Here is a 21,365-nt window from a genome sequence, read left to right as displayed (position 1 = left end):
CTGGGGCCACCCTTAACTACAAGGCATAGACTGAAAGGAGAGAGGAATCATAAACTTTTTTTTTCCCCCCTTTACTACAAAAAGAATGCAGAATATGGCCATCCTTCTATTACTACTACTACAGATCAAGTAAGTGGGAGCTTTCAGTTTGAACATGCCATCACTGCTGTCTGGAGCGGAATACACCTCTCAACAGACAAAACCTGACACGCAGCAAAGCAAGACTGGCACTGGACTTCAGATCGGGTAACAGAAAAAGGGTGTATCGCTACAAAAGAAAGAGACAACTCGGAATAAACTGAACTTGGATTTGTGGTTCTTCAAGAAACCATCTCACTGATAAAACAGTCCCAGTTTTTGCCAGTATTGTGTGATGGTTTTGTTGGACTGAATCTGCCATAGCAAAGGCAGCGTCACACTAAGCTCTATGTATCTGCCTGCGTTACCCTTTGACGACATTCTAGTAGGATGCAGCACTGCTCCGTGAAACAGACCTGCTAAATAACCAGGTACATTGCCACAAACTACAGCTCCTGTATTAACCCCCTGTTTCCAGCGGGAATGACTCACTTCCTACTGATTACCATTACACAATCATGACGGTCTTTTCACAAAAACACAAAACTCTTGATTTCTTTGCAGGCTATCCAACAAGACATAAAGGAGTTACCACGTTAATTACAAGCTAAATTTATTGAAAACAAGGTAAAAATCACTGCACTGGACAACACAGCGTGAGAGGTACGTTTTCCGTGGACATTCGATACTGAGACTCTAGCCAGTAGAGCAATTACACAGCTCCCCCCGCCCCACAGGCACACCCATTTCTACTCTTTAAATACAAGCCCTGTTTTAAATGCTTGCTGTAGCCACTGATAATAAAGCAGCTTGCATCTGAAACAGCAGGTTAGAAATCACTTATTAAGCACCAGCTTAATAATATTTGCTTACACTACTCAAATCCTCTTTTTGCTCTCCCTCCCTCTATCCCTCATCAACTGTTTTGTGGGTTGTTTGGTTTTTTTTTGTTTTTTTTTTCTTCATAAGCACTTAATTCTTCCTTGGTACAAAATGTAGCCAAAACAAAGGCAAAATACTTTATACACCTTGTTGCGGAAACATTTTAAGTTGTTGCTGCTTTGCCTCTTCACTGCCCAGGACCTGACAGACTCTTGTTCATGAACTGTCTCTTCACAAAGCAGATCCACCACTGCAGAAGGAAGTATAAAGTCAGAAAATACGCAAAAGCGGTTTCCATGGGATAAACAAAATAGTGACTTCAAAGTGTTTAACCTCTGACAAATAACAAATGTTAAGGCTCCAGTTTTGCACATACAGTTTTCCACACTGGTTTCTACTGGAATTTAGGCGAATACGAGGACAGGAATGGACCCCATGAATTTAGAATATAGGACTCTGAATTAAAGCGGGACAGTCTGCTTTCTCCTCTTTCTATTATTTTATTTTTACTGTTTATTCCAGTATAATTATAACGAAGGGATGCATCAGAAAGCTATGCCCTTTGAAACTAAATTAGCCTAAATAATTTCAATATTAAATGCAGTCACATTTGCGCATGAAACATGAACAAGGCAGGAGGCAATTCATGCATTGATTAGCTTTTTTTTTTTTTTTAATCTGGATATGAGGTAAAATGGTCTACTTCAAAGAAGCTATCAAATCAGAACTGCCTGGGAAGATAAACAGCATCTCTCATGCCTGTGAATTTCCAATTGAAAACCTAGCCAACAGCAGATGTACAATACTTTTAAGAGATGAACCAGACACCACTTATTACTGCCCTGCTTTTTAAAGTAACCCAAACTGGCATTCGCTGTCCTACCACATTACAGATTAAATTAATTGATAACTTGCAGACTGCTATTTCACTAGCCTTGTAAAACCGGGGAAGCTTGCGCCAAAGTTACCCACACCTGATCCCTCACCCCATCATCTCACTTCTCTCCACACATTTCTGAAAAGACACACCAAGCTTCTCATTAAATCTGTGATGATCGCACTAAACTCTTACCTTACTAGGCTTGTCACTTTGAGGATCAAATACTTTTTCACAAAGGCGAAGACCAGTTTCTTGCCTCAGCTGCTGCAAGTAGGCCCTCATCACCTCTGAAACACAGCACAGGAAAAACCAGTGTAAACTGAGGCAGCACCAAGTCAAACTGAATTTAACAGGGAATCATCAAATATCACTGCTTAAAGCAGAAAGTGAGCTTTCACATATGCAGGTACTCGTTGGCCGGATGAGTTGTTTTGTTCAATTTACAGCCATACTTGGGACTTTTATAATATTCGTACGAGTAAAAGGGATCATCCAGACTGTTTTCTTCTCTCAGTTGCCTTTGCTCATTATTGTGGGCTTCCTATTCTGCCAGAGCAGCAGTTGGCTTGGGCTCTGTTACAGGGTTTAGCTAGTGATTACGTTGATGCAAAAGGCAGACTCAGACCCCTATTAATGCGTTCTGTTGGATCTGTGGATCCAGGGGAGGCACTGGGCCCCTGAGGTCAGAACATCCAGCTTCTCCAGCCCTCAGAAGACAGAAATGCAGATTTAGAAGATTCAGTTTTAACGTTGATTTTGCAGTCACAAAAATGCAGCTAGTGAAGTATGAGCCCAAGGAAGCCTTCAGAGGTCCTGGATTAGCCTTACCTTCCTCCTGTTTGTTGGCAGGCTTGGCATAAATGGCATTAAGCGGAAAGCCAGGCTCCCCGGGGATTGGGAAGTTAGTGATTCCTAGTGTGTACATTTCTTTCTCTCCTTGGCCTTTGGAGTTACACTGGAAGAACCAAGCAAACAATGGATTAAGTTATAAACAAAAGCTGATGGAGCATTAGTCCCAAATATTTCACCAACCTCTAACACATAAAGACTCGTCAAGAATAACAACACAATGTCTCTTTGGAGATCCACAGCCTTGGAGTATCTGTGGCTCTGACAACTGGGACGGGGGTGAACAGGATTATTTCTGCCACTGGGAGGAGAACATCAGCAAACTCCTTCCCAAATACAATCCCCAGAACAGACTGTTTCCCTCCTGCACAGAAATTCATTTTTCTTACCTTTTGCAGCTTTTTCAAGCACTCAGAAATGTAGAGGGTTATGTAGATCAGCGTTCTGTCAGCCTCGTTCTGCAAAACAAGAGCAAGCACAGAGCCCAGCCACTCTGAGATTAAGGGAGACTTTATAGAACTGATAGAAGTTTGAAAGAGGAATGAGTTCAAGCCATTTTGGCCTACAATTTCCCCATGACAGAGAGACCTGCAATTCATAACGTTTACCCAACCTTAAAAATTAAGTGAGAGGAAGGGGAGTTTCTGTTATCTAGTAGAATTATTTAATTTAAAATAAATTTATATTCACAGCACCAACCCTCCAAAGAACTACTATATGCACAGCATCTCAAAAAATTACCTTTATTTCATAATTTTTGAAGAAAACATTAGCTTTGAAGTAGTAGATGGCTTCATCTATAATATCTGTGTCCTTAGCTAACAAAAAAGAAATACAGAGTTAAACAATGCACCATTATACTACATTTCGTCATAACTTTCACTCACTGAAATGCATAAACAAGGATTATTGCAAAGGCAAAACCTTGGTATTTACAAAAAGCAGAAGACAGCACTATGCAACAGAAAACAGTAGTTGCCATGTGAAACTGGTGAGCTCGCACTGTAATATGTAAGGTTCCTACTCTCAGCAGGACCTTTAACTCCCTTCTTCTCCTCCCCCCATGATTTCTCACTTGACGAACGGCAGCAATTCAGCAGTTCCCCACTTTTCTACCGGTTGAGTAACTCACCAGAATTTTAACAGCGTAAAAGTCTTCTCAGGACACAAAAACATTTTGGGAGAAAGTGTAACACCACAGTCACATGAATTTCATTACCCTCTTAAAAATAAAAGAGGGAGCAGAACACGTAGTGGCAAGCTTACTTGTGACTTCAACCTGCTTTTGCTACTATCCAAGACTGCTTAAATCCAGAAAGACTTCCTTTATATTTCCTTTCTGACACTGGACCGCCACGCTGCTGGGGGACTTCATGCCTGGGAAGCTCTGCTTCATGTGCTGAAGGGGAATCTGTACCAGGGTGCCTGTGGACTCTGTTGCGATGCCCATAACGTCATTTCAATTTCTGAAGCCCCCTACCCTGAAGTGCTGCCTGTCCTACGCCTCGTCCTCCAGAGCAGCTGAGTGTCTTCAGCCGCAGCCCCAAAGCGCAAGTTCTCTGTTGCTAAACCTCCGCTTCCTCTGAGAGCAGAGGGTTCACGCTGCCACGTCCTCCTCAAAACCCACTGAAGAGCACAGCAAGACACAGGAGGAAGCGCGAGAACAGTAACCGTAGGTTTTAATTATGGAAACAACTGATTTCAGCACGGTGCATATTTATCTGTGCAGAATTATTTTCTACGATTTGCACAACTTCAGTATCTGAAAACTTTTTTCCTCCTCTACAGATTCCAAAGCACTCCATTTCCAACCTGTGACTCGTTTCGTCACTTTTGCTAGGGCTGGCTTGAAGCAAACCCCAAGACCGATAAGCTGTATGCAAGCAGGTTTTCAGAGATTGTTAGAAACTTACTTTCCCGAGGCGCTGGGCCTTTGAACTGGCTTCTGATGGGTAACAGCGCCATGTTCCCAACCAGCTTGGTGTCGGAGTCCATTAAAGTTGAGTGGTAAGCCTGCAGACAGGGGGGAAGGCTGGTTATTAATGCTACCAAAACCAGACATTTCCATGTCTGATCATGTGTCCCCGTGTCTTCATCAAATAGGAGTCAGGGTCCAGTTCATTAGTGATGCTTCCCACAATCTTTCCTTGCACAAACAATTGCTGTTTTCTAATTAGGCCCAGATCTCAGCACCGTTCTGGTGAAGACCATGAAACCTCATCACTGGCACCACTTACAGTGGCGGTGGTGGGAGACAGGGTAAAATCAGTCCAGCTGGTCATGCACAGGTCGCTGCAGCCCCAGGCTGTTGTTGTCGTTTGAGGTGGGCAGTTTTGGGCAGTTTTTGGCCACCAAAATGAATGACAGATGCTGTCCCACACCTCTCTGTCTCCAAGGAGATGAGGGGGAGAGACAGACACTGCCTAATCCCATCCTGCACAGTGCCAGGGGAGCAGCCCCGCTCTCTCCTGCCTCAGTATCGGGCACTGCATAGTTCACTGAAAGTTAGCCGGTGATTAAAAAAACATTATGGTTTATTTCCATGTCTAGCTAATAATATTAGATAATAATAACTAGAGCCGGGCTTAACACATACCTACACAGTCAAAAAAAGACCTTTCTGTGCACCCTAAAACTGGTCTGAATGGGGGAAAAAAAAATAAAAAAAAATCTGCATTTGAAGTATTCTTCCGGGGAAACTGATTTTTAACAACTGATGGGTTTAGGTTTAGGCATTCCCAGATATTCCCACCCTGCCGTGCCAGGCCGCTGGGAAGCCTTCGCCTCCTCGCAGCCGAGGTTTTGCAGGGGAAGAGGGGGATTCCATGGGGGGGTGAGCCTTCCCTGTCAGAAAAGCAGTTTATTTCAACCAGAGGAAGGTAGCGTGAACAAAACCAGGGCAAAGCACAGCTTTTAGCAGCCTCTCCCTCCCTGGAGCCGGGGGCTGCCACCCTCCCAGCAGGGCAGGAGGAAGAGGAAGAGGAAGGCGCCGGCCTTGCAGCTGCCTGCCATAAGCAGCAATTCCCTGCTCTCAGCAGGACTTCCCGCACCCCCTTTTCTCCCCCATGGATGTGCCCACAGCGGGGCCGGCAGAGCCCCTTTCCCTCAGCCCAGGCTGGCAGCCGCCCTCCCCGGCCCGGCCCGGCCCGGCCCGACCACCCGGCCCTCCCGCCCTCTCCCCCCCTCTCCCCCCGCCACCGGCGGCTGGCCGAGCCCCGGGTGCCGAGCCCCCTCACCGGCATCTCGAAGGGCAGGAGGGAGTTCGGCGGGGCCGGGCGGGCGGGGAGCTGAGGAACTAGCAGCCAACCTTCCTCCTCCGCCGGCGCCGCAGGAAGTGAGGCGGCAGAGGCGGTGCGAGCAGGGGGAGCCGGGGCGGGGGCAGGCGCCGCTCGGCCGGGGCACGGCCGGCAGCCGGGGGCAACGCTGTGGCCAGCAGGGCGGGGGCAGCGGTCGCCCCCCTGTCCTCGGCACCGGTGAGGCCCCGCCGCGAATACTGTGTGCAGTTTTGGGCCCCTCACCACAAGAAAGACATTGAGGTGCTGGAGCGAGTCCAGAGGAGGGCGACAAAGCTGGGGAGGGGTCTCACAAGTCTCATGAGGAGCGGCTGAGGGAGCTGGGGGTGTTCAGCCTGGAGAAGAGGAGGCTGAGGAGAGACCTTCTCGCTCGCTGTAACTGCCTGATAGGAGGGGGTAGCGAGGGGGGGTCGGCCTCTTCTCCAGGGAACGGGTGATAGGATGAGAGAAGACAGCCTCACGTTGTGCCAGAGCAGGTTTAGGATGGATATTTGGAAAAATTTCTTCACCAAAAGGGTTATCGAGCGTTGGAATAGGCTGCCCAGGGCAGTGGTGGAATCACCATCCCTGGAGGTATGTAAAGATGGGCAGACGTGGTGCTGAGGGACACGGTTGAGTGATGGATTTGTCCATATTAGGTTAATGGTTCGACTCAATGGTCTGAAAGTTCCCTTCCAACCTAGACAATTATGTTTCAAAACACTCAAGATGCCCCAGGAACAGTCTGTATGTATAAAAGAACTTTATACAGTGAGAGTTAAATTCAGCAGTATGTTTTCCCATAGAGTTTGAATTATTATCTGATATGAACAGTCTGTTAACAGCTACACCTAATTCCAGAATTGATGCTACTTGCCTGAAAAATTCCTGAGATGATTTTTACATTATTTAGTTACTTACAGGAATATGTTCTTTGGAGATAACGTGCTAAAGTTTTTCTTCTCTGAAAGCACCACACATAGTACTATGGAGGTAACATGTCCATAGTAGGAGTACGAGTTCTTTATTTGGGGAAAAAAAAAGGAGCTTACTTATTTGTTGCTGAATTCTTTGTTAACGAACAGTTTCTAATGTGATTGCACAAGACCATCACCAAGTTCAGTTTAAGCTGAGTTTCTTTCTTTTAAGTGTTGTGCTGTGCTTAAGATGTTATTGATGTATAAACCACTTAGTCACGTGCAAGTTGTACCAAAACCAGCCTTAAGAAGGCTTTAAACCAGCCCTTTAAAATCTGGGCTCTTCCAAAGTGAATGTAAAACACTCCCGTTCTTCAAGAAGGGTGAGAGATCACCCATTGACCAGACGTCCCTTTGAAGGTGCCAGTCATCTCTTCGCCTACTTCAGGTTCAGCTCACGAAGTCTAAGTTTCACCCTTTACAACAATTCTTTCTCTCATCTAACAATGAAACTGACTACTCGGTGCTGGAGAGAGAAATATTTATTACAACATACTTAATTTGGCTTTGCCTCTTTTGCAAATCATTGGAATTGTTTTTTTCAAGCATTCCTATGCTTAAATGAGACACGTCTATGTATAGGGGACTTTTATATGTACTAACACTAGCCTATATATTTTATAACACACACATATAAGAACAAAAATTGTTTATTAAAATAGTTATGAGGTCATATAGCACGCTCTTCACAATATTAATTATTTTACAGACAAAACGTCAAGTATGTTTGTGTGGGGTGGATTTTTTTTTCATTTCTATTTTTTAACACAAACGAGGTGTTTTCCTCCCATTTTTGAATGTCCGTTTTTCACTCATCCAGGTGATCTTGAAAGTATTCATCCACAAGAGCAGATCTGTCTTCTTCGCATTCCTGCCAAAAAGGACACAAAAAAAGGTAAAACGTGACTTTTCCCTAGTGGCTGTTGTACACTGTCTCTTCTGTGACATTTTATTTTAGAAACCACAACAGGAACAACATCTAATAGGGTTCCATAAAACATGTAGCAAAACTTTCTGAAAAGCAATTTGTCCTTAGAGCTATTGAAATTGTATAGGTCAAAATCTAGATCCAGGTAAAGAGTATAAAACTGAATTGAAAAATGGAATAAAAGCACTGGACTTGTTCCTTAGGATTTATAAGCTGAATAATAAAACTAGAACAGATTTTAACACAGCAGTCTTATATCATGTATTTTACACGATAGAATTTTTTATTCCTAATCTATATCTCACGTACAACACATGGGTTCAACACAGGAATTATCAAAGGCATCTGAACAGTCATGTAGGAGAAAATCTTAGTGATCTTAATCATCCTTTCTGACCTTTGAAATTTACAATTCCATTATTTTTGAAACCCAAAGCATTACTTTTAAACACAACCATTTGATCAGTCTACATATGCAAGATGATATTAAAGAATTTCACTTTTGTAACTGTAAATGAAGACAATATAAGCACTGTCATTAAAAGACTAAACAAGGCTTATTTTGAACCATACTAAGACAGTAATTTATTAGCAAGGCAAAGGACATATTTATATGACAACTTGTATTATGGATACTTTTTAATTTTTCATCTTATCATCAGAAGTACCTTACCTTTGGTTCTTTAAATTCAAGATCTTCTCCATACTGAATGGTAAAGTCTATGTGCTGCAGAACTATGTTTATACTTTCCTCATCAGAGCGATCAAAGGGTAGAAATCGGACCATACCGTAGTCATCAATCTAGAGAAAGGATTCAAAGGATGTTAGTAAGAAAATGCAGTAAGTTAGTTCTCAACCGCAGCACCCTAAGCCACCTCCTTAAACCACACTTGTGTCTTCCTGGTCTGGACTGCTAAAATAGCATTTAAAGCCACACTGCGAACCAATGGCGATTCCCCACTTGGAACACCTGGCTATCAGTTCTAACTTCTACCCAGTAGAAAAAGCCGTTTTCCAAAATGGCTAATAGAATATTGCTAGAAAATGTACTGGCTATGATCCAAATGTTACTATCAAGAATCTTATCCTAATCTGAAAAAATAAAAAACTGAGTTAAAATAGGCAAAAAGTAAAATGCTCAAGTGCCTGAGAATCTTTTAGATCCTGGCTTTGTTAATAGATCTGGTAGGTAAATACATAGTTTTGGGGTGAGGGGGGGAGAATTATTATAGTACAGCAAGGAAGTCAGCAACCATACAATATGGTTTATAAATACAGGACTGAATTTAAGGGTACCAGTTAAAAAGCAATATACCTACCAATCCACATATAGATTTAGTCAACTTTTTAAACATTTTGCTTTTCAATATATTTGTAGAATCTTCTATCATAGAATACATATCTGGATCTAAGTACCTGGGAGAAACAAAGTCATGGTTAACATCAAAAGAATCCCTGGTCACAAAGTAAATGAGCCATTGTGCTTTTATAAAGCTACCAAACCCATCTATCATTCTGTGATCCGAACGAACAAACTTCGTACCAGGAGAACTTAAAATGTTTAAAAATGTTTTTGTAAGTATTTGAATATCTCAGATTGCGATTGCTAGTGGAAACAACTGAAGCGTTTTTTATTTTCTTTTTGCTAATACACTTGTATACTCAAGAAAGCTTTGAGGAAGACCACAGGGAAAAACTTACAATTTTGTAATTTTAGCGCAAATGTAAAAATAACACATAAGTAATTCAGTATGTTCAGTATCAAAAACTGATAGGATCACCTCCAATTTAGGTTTTGAAGTACAGTACCCAGGTGGGCACAGGACCCTGCAATGTCATTCAGAATGACACCAGTTATTCAAAATAATTATTTACAGAAAAATCCAGCGATACGTACAAATATAGAGCTGGCCTTTTGACTCTGACTAAATTGTAAGCATCCCATCTAGACGTTTAAAGACTATGTTCAATACAAAACATCTCAAAAAGAGTATGTTTTAACTGTGGGAAACATTAGACTGAATTTTGAGTGAAGTTTACCTCAAGATATTACATTACAGAGTACATAATTTTTTGGAACTTACTTTTCTATTTCCTTCTTGGCTTTCTTGCTCAGCAAATCCATTTTGGTCATGATGTTAATCTGTGGAATCTCTAAAGATATCATTGCACTGAGTGCTGCCAGAATTCCAGAGATAAACTTAAGGAATATGAAAAATGATGTAGTTAAGTACAGAAAAACACAATACAAACATGCAGGACACTCTACCACAGACCAAATCTAGCTAATGAATATATGAAACATGGACACGAGGCCAAGTGGGCAGTCCTTATCTCTGTTGGAAAAGGGAGGTGCAGAGCTTCCCACCTGCCACCTTATTTCCAGAACCTCAGATCTGGGTCTGCCACTGAAAAGGCCATTGCAAAACTCAAAGCCTATCTCAGGATTCTTACTGCTAGACGGGGAAAGTGGCCTGGTCTCTTTCCGGATCTGAGAAAGCTCTCACAGAATCACAGCAGAATTCAGGCTGGAAGGGACTTCAGAGGTTATCTGGTTCATACAACTGCTCAAGCCAGAGTCAGCTTCAAAGTCAGATCGGGTTGTTCAGGGGTTTTGCCCAGACAAGTTCTGAGTAACTCCATGACCGTACGCTACACAATCTCTCTGTGCCCCTCTTCCAGCCTGACCGCTCTCGCAGTGCAGGATTTTCTTCTTTACATCCAACTGTAATTTTCTTAGCTGCAACCTGTGTCTGAGGCAGCTGAAGGCAGCAATCAGATCTCCCCTGGCTTAGCATTCTTTCCTCTGGGCTAAACAAACCCGGATCCCTAAATTGCTCAGATTTCTTGTTCTTTATCCATACGAACTTTTTTACAACAGATTTCAAATGGATACCTTAAAAGATTCCACCATAAACTGAGAGTCCACCAGAAAAACTCCACAGACGCGGAACTCCCACTGCTGAAGCTGCTCCACCAGCTGTTTCATCACTGGCAGATGTGTGTAGAGTTCGATCTGACCTAGGGCACACTTAGGATGTTAGTATGCAGAAACGTGAAGCTAAATGTAACAGTTCACAGTTATCAGTTATATAAATACAGGCATTACACTTAATATGAATAAAACCTGATAAAGAAAGCATCTTTCTTTTCAGGCAACTCTGACTGTATTTGGATCAACTTATACAGGAGAAGTGGAAAAGAAACAGAAGGGGTTTTTCCTCCCTTGACCTCCAATTAGTGTTAGTTAGCAGTTGCCATAGCGTTCCCACACTGTGTGATGCTATTAGAAGTCAGTGCAGTCACCCAGATATGCCTGGGGCTAAGCTCACTTCTGAAACATCTGAAAGTGACTCCGACAACCGTTAATAATGCAAAAAAAAAGTGTGAATGATTATAACCAACAAAAAAAAAGTACTGCAAATTTTATACTGCATATGAAGAACGATACCAAAATGTAGACATTTATTTACCTGGGCAGTCAAACAATATATAGTCGTCCTCCACATGCCCAAGGCTTTCCTCTAGCCAGTTAAAGTTATTGGCAAAGTATTCCATGCAAAACACCAAGCCGCCATTGGGACCAAACCTTAAGGATTCATCTTCCATGACGTCATCCACTTCGATTAACTCACGGATGTCTGGAACAACAGACACACCAGCCGGTTTCAGTCCCTGTGCTGATGGTGGTGCCCAGGGGTTGCTGCCGTCCGCTCCCGCCGCTCACCTGCCATCACCGGGTAGCTGAAGAGCTCCGCCGCCGGGTCCAGGTTCACCACCTGCACGGCGCGGCCCAGCGTCTCGCAGTGCTGCACCATGGTGGCACAGTACGTGCTCTGCAAGGGACACACACGCTGTTAGGGACTGCCCACGCCACTGTCATAGAATCATAGAATCGTCTAGGTTGGAAGGGACCTTTCAGACCATTGAGTCGAACCATTAACCTAACACTGACAAAACCATCACTAAACCATGGCCCTCAGCACGATGTCTGCCCGGCTTTTAAATACCTCCAGGGATGGTGATTCCACCACTGCCCGGGGCAGCCTGGTTCAGCGTTTGATAACCCTTTTGGTGAACAAATTTTTTCTAATATCCATCCTAACCCTCCCCTGGCACAACTTGAGGCTGTTTCCCCTTGTCCTATTGCCTGTTCCTTGGGAGAAGAGACTGACCCCCCCTGGCTACACCCTCCTTTCAGGCAGTTATAGCAAGCGAGAAGGTCTCCCTTCAGCCTTTTTTTCTCCAGGCTGAACACCCCCAGCTCCCTCAGCTGCTCCTCGCAAGACTTGTGCTCCAGACCCCTCACCAGCCTCGCTGCTCTTTTCTGGACTTGCTCCAGCACCTCAATGTTTTTCTTGTGGTGAGAGGCCCAAAACTGAACCAAGTATTTGAGCTGGGGCCTCACCAATGCCGAGGGGGATGGTAACTGCCCCAGCCCTGCTGGCCACACCATTCCTGATACAGGCCAGGATGCTGGTTGCCTTCTTGGCTACCTGGGTACATTGCTGGCTCATACTCAGCCGGCTGTCAACCAGCACCCCCAGCTCCTTTTCAGCTCTCCAGCCACTCCTCCCCAAGCCTGTCGCGTTCGTGGGGTTGTTGTGACCCAGGTGCAGGACCCGGCATTGCCCTTGTTGAACCTCATGCCATTGGCCTGGGCCCATCCACCCAGCCTGTCCAGGTCCTTCTGCGGGGCCTCCTACCCTCCGCCAGATCGACACTCCCGCGCAACTCAGTGTCGTCTGCGAACTTACTGCGGGTGCACTCCATCCCCTCGTCCCGCTTCGTCCCCCCCGCGCCTCACCTTCCCGCTGCCCGCCGGGCCCATCACCAGCTGCGCGTACCGGGGCATGGCGGCGGCGAAGCGGCGCCAACTGGCCCCTCCGGCGCCCCGTAGCCCGCCTGGTCACGTGCCGCGGGTTAGCCAATGGCGCGCGCACGCCGGCGCCCAGGCCGCGCCCTCCCCAGGACGGAGAGCCGGCGGGCTCAAACCGCGCGGCGCCACGCCCCGTGTCGCGCGGCTCTCGCGAGACGGTGGCGGGGCGGGCGCACGTGCCGCGCGGTGTGTGAGGGGACCCGCCGCCGCCGGAGGAGCAGGAGCAGCCGCCACCGCCGCGGCCTGAGGGGCCTCCCGGGTAACGCCGCGCCGCTGCCGCCCCCGCGCTCCCCCGCCCGCGCTCCCCGCCGCCGCCCCGTCCCAGCGGCGGGCGGCCTGTCCCAACGTCCCCGGCCTCCCCCCGCCGCGGCCACCAGCATCCTTCCCCCAGCTCCGAGACCCTCCCTCTCCTCCCGTACCGTGGCTCTGCTTCCCTCCCCTCGCCTCTTGTACCTCAGCATCCGGACCCCTCAGGCACCCGGCGCCCTCCTTGCCCTCAGCTCTGTCCCCCCGTCCCACCATGTCGGGGATCCCCGTCACCTCTGGTACCCCAGCGCCCTTCTCCTTCCCCCCGACCTGCCCTCACTTTTGCCCTTTACAAGCCAGCGCCCTCCCTCCCCTATTTGGCATCTCCATGGCTACTCCAACAGCCTTCCCCTCTCTGTGACCCTCTACAGCCTTTCCCTGCCGTCCCCCTATCCCGAACCCCACCATCCCTGGTTCCCTGGCATTTTCCCTCAGCTCTCTTCGCTGCCCAGGCACGGCTTGTACAGCGTCCTGGCTCTGAGTCTTCCACACACGTATCCTGCCACCTCCCATGATCCTGGAAGACTTCTTATGCGTTGCAAACACCTTCCCTATTGATTTTTGTCTTCTAAGCCCCTTGCCTTAAAATGCGTGCATGTAAACCATTGCGAATTGTATTAGTAGGTTGAGTTTGGTTTGCTTGTTTTGTGGTGTTTGGGGTTTTTTTTGCCAGTGTCCCAGGATCAGATTGTAACTCTTCAGACACTGATGTAAATGTCCCCTTTTCTTTGCATACTAGCAGTATACTAATTGGCAGTACCTCCCCCCACCTGCTGTTCATAGGCCACTGATTTAACATGATACTTCACATTTTGCTTAACCTGGTATGTTCTGTACTTCCATGTGTTGTTCTGTCAGATCTTTATTTTACATTGTGGCACTTTGGATTTTTTTCCCCTTGTGTGCTAGAATTCCATGCTGCTTGGTATCTTTTGCAGCCATTTACCCCATATTTTTTCATTATTTCTTAGCTCCTATTTTTTGCTCCCTGATCTCTCCTGCTCTTCTTACAATTGTACCTCTTTTCTCTGGGATTTGTAAGTGTCTGGGGTTCTTGTTGGGTTGAGAAAGATGGGAATAACTTTAACCAAGAATTTAGGTCCTGATTCTTTCATTCTGTGATCTCCAGGCTTGTGACATGGCCACAGATGTAGCTGAGCCTGTGGTCCCTGACTGCAGAGGAGACGTAAGGAGCGGTGCCAGGTCAGATGCCGACTATCCTCTTCGGGTTCTCTACTGTGGAGGCAAGTGCTGAAGGGGCAGTTGTCCACGATTCTTACAATGTGCTGTTTGTGAGGGCAGCCTAGCATAAAGAATGAGAGATTGGAGATTTTCTCTTGGTCAGCTTTTATTGTGAAGCTAGACCATGGTCAGCTTGACCTTTCTCATCATCTTTCTGAAATAGCTTGTGTTGTGTATTTTATCTGAAGCATTTTTGGTGAAATGTAGGGGTCTTCCCCCTGAGAGCTGGAGGTGCTAACAGCTTTTTGTGTGTAAAAGAAGTGGGAGTGGTGCTCAGACTGTGAATTGTTGAGCAGAGATCTCTTCCTCTAGAAAGCCAGTAAGGCCTTTAACACAGAAAAGATCTCTGAGCATTAGTATAACAATAAGAAATAAAGTTAAAATTCATGAAAGTAATTGCTGTGCTGTGTTTAGAATTATTCTTTACTCATTATATTTGTAGTTATGTGGATGAAATTTAAAGGGAAGTAAATAATCTTGACAGGTATGTTTTTTGGATAGGTATGTTATTTTGCTTTGGGCTTGAATACAGTTGCAGGGGATTAGGAAATAATCCCGGTTGTGTGTGAAAGTGAATGATTGGTTTGGGTTTGTTCTGGGGCCAAGCCCCTCATCTGGACATTGGCAGCTCTTGGAAAAAGGAAAGCTAACCAAATCACACGGTAGTTTATTAGGTATATCTTTTGTCACAGGTGGAACTGGTGTTTCTCTCTAACTCTTCCCAAAGCTGTAGGCTTCCCCTCCTTCATTGACTGCTCTTGCTGTGATAGTTTTATCCTAATGCAGACTGTACGTACAAATGACTAATGAGAGAAAAATTAAACTGTGGAGTGGTGTCAATAAAGTAATTTATTTTTTTTGAGTCAATGTGTGGTTGTAATCAGAAGTTATGATGTAAGAAGTCATCTCTAACTCTGAAATACCATTTTGAATTCAATGCTAAAGCTGTAAGTGGAGAACTTCTTGTTGTAACCTGTTCTTTTCTTTTTTCCCCCCTCCCTCCTTTCTCCAGTCTGTTCATTGCCAACAGAGGTGAGTTAATTTTTTTTGTTGTCTGAGTTTCTTCTTTCTGTCGTGTGATTCCTGACTGATGATTCTTTCTGATCTTTTCTGGCTTTTCTTAATTGTAGAAGTTCTGTGCTTCAGCCACTGTTGTCTTTAGGATGACACAAGATTTCGTCTGCGCTAGTATAGTATTTGTATTCAGTCGTCTTAAGGAGAAAAGGCTGAGCTGAACTGCAAATGTATTTTGGTGTATTTGTTTGTGATGTATTTTGTAGTTACTCTGCTAACAACGTTCATATGACCTTTCTTCTCTAGTACTGCGAATACATGCCTGATGTGACTAAATGCAGACAATGGTTAGAAAAGAATTTTCCAGATGAGTTTGCAAAACTTACAGTAGGTAAGAATCTTTTCTATTTTCTAACGGATATGTTCTTAGACATATTCAGAAATCTTTGAGCTTGCCCAGTTCTCATCTCTTCCCTTTTCCTGCTGCATCAAGTGTGAAAGTTAATAGTTTTCTTAGGACTCTGTCACGCTTCTGGATGCTGTGAAAATATGTTTGATGGTGTCAGAAAGCACTGGATAAGCAATGTGTAGTTTCAGTAATAATGTTTGAGCCGCCTTAAGGTTCCTACTGTAACCAGTCATCCACACACTGGTTTCCCATCAAAGTTAGTTTATTGGATTTTATGTCTGTATGGCGTACTGTGGATGGCTGGAGGAAAGGTCATTCATAATAGGGAACTTGTTGGATTTGGAATTTCAATATTAACACTATCATTAATTTCTGTCTGTCTGTGGAAATTATGCGAAGAGACTGTATTGAAATTTTAACTGTATCTTTGGGCTAAGGCTTTTCTGAAGTCTAATTTCCGTAAGTGCTACAGTGAAGATGTAACACACATCAGTCAAGAGGCTGCTGCACTTAAGCGAAGAGTTCACAGATTTAGCAAAATATCACTGTACCTTACTTCCTGTAAGACTGTGGTTGTCTGACCACTAATTTTGCTCTCTTTCTTCTCCCCGCTCCTTTCTGATGCGTTTAAGAAAATTCACCTAAACAGGAAGCTGGGGTCGGAGAAGGCCAAGGAACTGCGGGAGAAGAAGAAGAGAAGAAGAAACAAAAGAGAGGCAAGGTCTAAATAGTTGATTGTGGTACTGATTTATAAGCAGTTTGGGGCATCCCTTTCTCACCTGCTGCTCTGGAGTATGGCACGGATTCCTTGCATTTTGGTTGTTAGCTACGCTTTGACTCTGCACCAAAGATACCAAATACCTTTCTTCCAGTGGTAGCGGAGTTAGTGCGGTGACATATGCTGATGGAAGAATTGGATAGCAGTAGTAGTAGCAAGTGAAAGATGACCTGCATCGTGCATCTCATTGTTCCTGTCATTGCTGTTGTACTTACTCAAGGAGTAATTCTTCTCAACCTAAAATCACCTGGCGTGCCTCCCAGAATACTTGTTTCTGCCCTGTTTAACAGCGGTTTGTAGATTGCCTGCAGAGTAGAACAAAGACTGCTTTCCTCTATTAATGTGTCATGACACTGCTTTTGCCTTTTTTCATTCCACCCCTCCTCTGTATTCATGTAACAGTATTTGGGTTTATGCTTTTAACACCATCACCTATGTCTCCATTAGCAGCTATGTCTCTTCCTAGCAATACTAATGAAAAACACTTTCAAAACCCAATTTTCAAAGATGCAAAATTCATGAAACAATTTAAATACACTTTTACCCTCTATCATTAGAGTTCTTTCTGTTTAATTAACATGTTTTCCATCATAAATCAGAATTCTGGGGTTGTCAATATGCGTTTGCCTGTGGAGTGTCAGTTGTGTCTGTAGTGCTTCAGAAATTAGGGTTAATAGCCCAGTAAGATTCAGATTTTAAGCCGCATGTCACTGCAGATGTTTTATTTTTGTGTCTTGGTAACCAGCTATGTTTACCTTGTCAGTAGGCTATGCGTAGTGACAACAGTAACTTACGTTCTGTAGCTTGGATGCTTTTCCCAAAGACTTCAGGACATTTTCTTTCAACATGTATTTATTGCTTGGGGTGGTATGGTTAGTTTTCAGTTGGGTTTTTGGTTCAAAAATAATAGTGTTTAGGGATTTTTCTCATGGAATCGGAAGTTTTGTGAAAACTTATGGTATGGTGTTAAGTATGGTGGTATAAGATGGATGGTAAAAAAGAGAGTGAGGAAAAACAAGCAAAAACTTACTAAGACACTGCGGAAATTTACTGAAGAAATTTTAAGACAGAATTTACTGTCTTAGATTATTGGATGTCAATTTATAGTTATGTAGAATTGAAGGTGCTGCATGTTAGTAGTAGTCACAAGGGGTTAGTTTGCTTGTCATAAATCCTTTAGGTTTTCATGCTGAGAAAGCTTGAGAACATGAAACTGGTTACCCTGGAGTAACTTGATGAGTGTATACAAAGTTAACAGAGATCTTAATCTGACTTGTAGAATCCTAATGAGTGGAATATATCTTTTGCATGCTTTGCTCAGACTAATAAATGCCTGATATATGAAGTGTTCCCTCAGGTTGGCCTAGAAACAGACAGTAAGAAAGATGTTAAATCATGTGGAAGTTTGGCAGTCAACTACTGTATCCGGCTTCTGTTTCAGAGGCGTGGTGTTTTCTGCTAGCTCATATAGAGATATACAGTTCATACTGGGGTCGTGCATGGATATCTAGAACTTAATCTGCTGTTTACCAGCAGCCATAGTAAGCATGTCATCATGGCCTGAGTAAACGGACATGAGTAAGTTGCTTTGCCTCAGACACAAACCCTGAGGACGTTAAACGCATGAAAAACATTAAAGTAACAGTTTGTTCCTAGGATTGCAACCAAAGAACAATTGCTGAAAGAAGGGTTAAATGTAGACCAAATGCAGCAATTAGTAAAGTGTGGGGAAAGCCCCTTGTTTGATAATTGGAACGGGGTTCTGCTGTGCGTGCTGTACTTTAACGCACGGTTGACATGCATATATTGTTGTTTATTGTAATATTGAGCTTTGATGACATGGGACCTTTCTTAAACACTAAAAAGAACCCAGTGTGAGACAATGTGCAAAATATATTTTTGTTTACCAATACTGATGGGGAGATAACAGTTTCTTTGTTCATAGGGATGAAATCTGACCTTATACGCTTTTTTCCTTGATTGTGTCATCATTTAACTAATTATGCAACCTTATACTCTTGTTTTAAAGGGGGAAGAGGTCAGATAAAACAGAAAAAGAAGACTGTACCACAGAAAGTTACAATAGCTAAAATTCCTAGAGCAAAGAAAAAATATGTCACAAGAGTATGTGGCCTTGCAACATTTGGTGAGTTGACTTTTATTATGTGGCTTTTGCTGGTTTTAGATGTGCTTGCCTTTAACCTCATGATGTTTCTTCTGATTGTATTACATTGAGTGATCCACTTCCACCTGTGTGAGGTGAAAGTCCCAAGGTACTTTTAGCAGTTCCAAAGCATGCCAAAGGCACACTGGCTTCCCTCAGTGATAAATTAGTAAAAGTCATTATTTCCACAGTGTTTGCAACTAAATAGGGTTACGGGTTTTTTTGAAACAGGGCTTCCCATAGCAATCCACTTGTTAGACTTCAGAGTAGTCTATTGTCTTTAATTATAAACCTGTTTATTTTCAAAAAGTTTCTTATTTCTATCAAACCTGTAAATATGTTATTGACAATTAATTTTACCTATTCTTGAGACTGATTAAGTAAGGCTTTAACTGCCTTTCTAGTAAGGCAGTCAAATTATTACCAAAGTACACTAACAATGCTGTCCTACATAGCTTTGGTTCAGCTGCAAACAGCCACTTGGTGTTTATAACAACATCTTACTTCACACATTGATCACGAATTCTGTTAAAAAGGTAAGTTTTAACCTTGGTTGTATTAACGAGATACGTTACATATTTCCTGCATGAGAATATTGTCAGTCTTCTTGAGGGATCAGTAATATGTGCTAGCTTGAGCTGAAGTGGATATGTATCTTTGCGCTGGAAGCCAGTCTCAAAAATTTTTGGGATGTGTTTCTGAAAGGAACATTCTGAAGCACTTCTATGGAAAAAACTTGTTCAATAACTATGGAAGCTACTCAGAACTGGAGGGGCTTTTTAATCAGTTCTGCATGTGCTGTTTCTGGTGAGCGCGTGTAGTGTAGACTTGCATAAACAGAATGCGTAGAGGACATTCAGCGATTTTTGCCTTGAAGAGTTTGCTAGATTTGTAGAGTCAGTTGTTTTCTATGTAAACAACAGACTTTTGCTTTCAATGGAAATTGTAGCAAAGCTTTAACTGTAAACTGCCACTAGTTTCTCAACAGTTAAAACAGGATTTTTGTTTTAAACTTGAGAAAATACTTATATGAAATGACTGTACTTAAACTGTCCATTTTCCCATCAACAGAAATTGATCTTAAAGAAGCACAAAGGTTTTTCGCTCAGAAATTTTCCTGCGGTGCCTCAGTAACAGGAGAAGACGAGATCATCATTCAGGGGGATTTTACAGATGACATTATCGATGTAATCCAGGAGAAATGGCCTGAGGTAATAAACCGTTTCTTCTGTCGGAACTCTAGTTTTAGCCTGTGAGTTTCTAGTGATTTTTTGAAAAACTGTTTCATCTTTGGCAGCACAGATCGTTACACAAAAATAAGAGACCAGTTGTTGCATTCCCACCTATGAACGACGAGGTTAAGGAGTGATTAAATTTGAAGTCAAATGTTGCTTCCGTTGTACAAAAAACATTAACTTCCTAAACATGTAGTGCTGTTACTGTGGATGCATTGGTGAGGAAGGCATGTCGGAGGAAGTCCAGCTGTCGAGTATCTGTAGCTTCTTTGTGACCGTTTCTTAAGGGTGAATGCCTAAGTATTCTTACATTGCCATCCTATTTTTTAAAAATCTCTTTAAAATATTGCAAAATTAAAAGAAAAAAAGCAAAGCCAAAAAAAACCCCCAAACAAACCAACCATGCACTTGTGCTTCAGAAGAAGAAATCAGCTAGCTTGGGGTTGGACTGAAATGTCGATGGTTGAGAGGTTTGGTTGCGCTGCTGTAATTGCAAGCACTTTCTTTGTCTCTCCCTTGTTCTGGTATTTCCTGGTTGCAGATCTTTCTGAAATAACCCTGTTGGGACGGTCTTTGTTCAGATCCCTGGAGGATCTGTCCTATAGGCATGTGTCGCTCGTGGATTTTACGGCAGGGAGTCTCGGATGGTGCTGTATACTTCTCCCACATTTCATTACATGTACAGTGGTGGATAATGAGACATGTAAGAAGAAAATATACCTAATATGCTGTCTTTCGGCCTTTTTTTTTTTTCCCCAGGTGGATGATGATAGCATTGAAGATCTTGGAGAAGTCAAGAAGTGATAGTGAAAGACTACCTTTATTTAATTATATGGTTATAAATGATGTAGCCAAAGTGGGGCTTCTAAATCCGTTTGCTCTGCAGTGAAACTGTGGAGAACCCATATCCTTGGCATTTTCACTGTTCTGTATAGGCTGCTTGGTTTGTTTTTTTTGTTGTGATATTTGCCAAAGTTAAATTGGGGTTCTATCATGCTTATGCATGAAGTAGATTTAAATAAAATTACTGTTCTTCACTGAATACAGTTTCTGTTTTCTTTACAGCTACTTTCCTCTAACGTTTTTACAGGAAAACAACAATAATTTAAGTCATTAAAAGCTTATTTTTCATTTGCTGTCCTGTCTGCTGAACTTGAGTGAATAAGGCATGGGCCTAATGTACAGAAAGTGGAACCTCTCCTTCACCTGCATAAAACCTTAGAAATCAGAATGGGACAAACATTCTAAAGGTTTGCTAACAATTAAAGGGAAATGCACCTGGAATTGGTCAGGCAATTGCATTAGATGATTGTTGTAGGTTGAACTATTTTATTCTATTGAATGGAAACACTGAGAAATGTGTGTGAAAGGTTTAGCCTGTTTTCATAATTCCAAATGAACTCCTAACCCTGCTGGTCTTGTCGGTGAGGCAATTTGAGTGGCTGTGTGCTTTCAGCATACTGCTAGTTCA

General features: G+C 43.3%; 3 protein-coding genes across 3 annotated transcripts; 1 reads left to right on the top strand and 2 right to left on the bottom strand.

Moving 5' to 3' along the window:
- Positions 1 to 674: 674 nt before the first annotated feature.
- Positions 675 to 6,370, bottom strand: ARPC3 (actin related protein 2/3 complex subunit 3). Its single transcript, XM_074606828.1, has 7 exons — positions 5,926 to 6,370; positions 4,603 to 4,702; positions 3,431 to 3,507; positions 3,079 to 3,147; positions 2,669 to 2,795; positions 2,033 to 2,127; positions 675 to 1,210 (listed from the first exon to the last, which is right to left on the bottom strand). The coding sequence occupies exons 1-7, from the start codon at positions 5,929 to 5,931 to the stop codon at positions 1,148 to 1,150; spliced, it is 537 nt and encodes a 178-aa protein (XP_074462929.1). The 5' UTR covers positions 5,932 to 6,370; the 3' UTR covers positions 675 to 1,147.
- Positions 6,371 to 7,570: 1,200 nt separating this feature from the next.
- Positions 7,571 to 12,889, bottom strand: GPN3 (GPN-loop GTPase 3). The gene is made up of 8 exons (XM_074606825.1): positions 12,675 to 12,889; positions 11,595 to 11,703; positions 11,341 to 11,508; positions 10,764 to 10,888; positions 9,952 to 10,067; positions 9,187 to 9,283; positions 8,540 to 8,668; positions 7,571 to 7,809 (listed from the first exon to the last, which is right to left on the bottom strand). The coding sequence occupies exons 1-8, from the start codon at positions 12,720 to 12,722 to the stop codon at positions 7,747 to 7,749; spliced, it is 855 nt and encodes a 284-aa protein (XP_074462926.1). The 5' UTR covers positions 12,723 to 12,889; the 3' UTR covers positions 7,571 to 7,746.
- Positions 12,837 to 20,936, top strand: DENR (density regulated re-initiation and release factor). The gene is made up of 8 exons (XM_074606826.1): positions 12,837 to 13,005; positions 14,182 to 14,296; positions 15,307 to 15,326; positions 15,615 to 15,699; positions 16,350 to 16,433; positions 18,525 to 18,641; positions 19,731 to 19,870; positions 20,654 to 20,936. The coding sequence occupies exons 2-8, from the start codon at positions 14,191 to 14,193 to the stop codon at positions 20,696 to 20,698; spliced, it is 597 nt and encodes a 198-aa protein (XP_074462927.1). The 5' UTR covers positions 12,837 to 13,005; positions 14,182 to 14,190; the 3' UTR covers positions 20,699 to 20,936.
- The last annotated feature ends 429 nt before the right edge of the window (positions 20,937 to 21,365 follow it).

Source organism: Larus michahellis, chromosome 13, assembly GCF_964199755.1.
Source record: "Larus michahellis chromosome 13, bLarMic1.1, whole genome shotgun sequence".
In the NCBI taxonomy this organism is placed as follows: Eukaryota; Metazoa; Chordata; class Aves; order Charadriiformes; family Laridae; genus Larus; species Larus michahellis.
The sequence above is the reverse complement of the archived record's forward strand: the minus strand, read 5'-3'. Positions and strand labels throughout refer to the sequence as shown.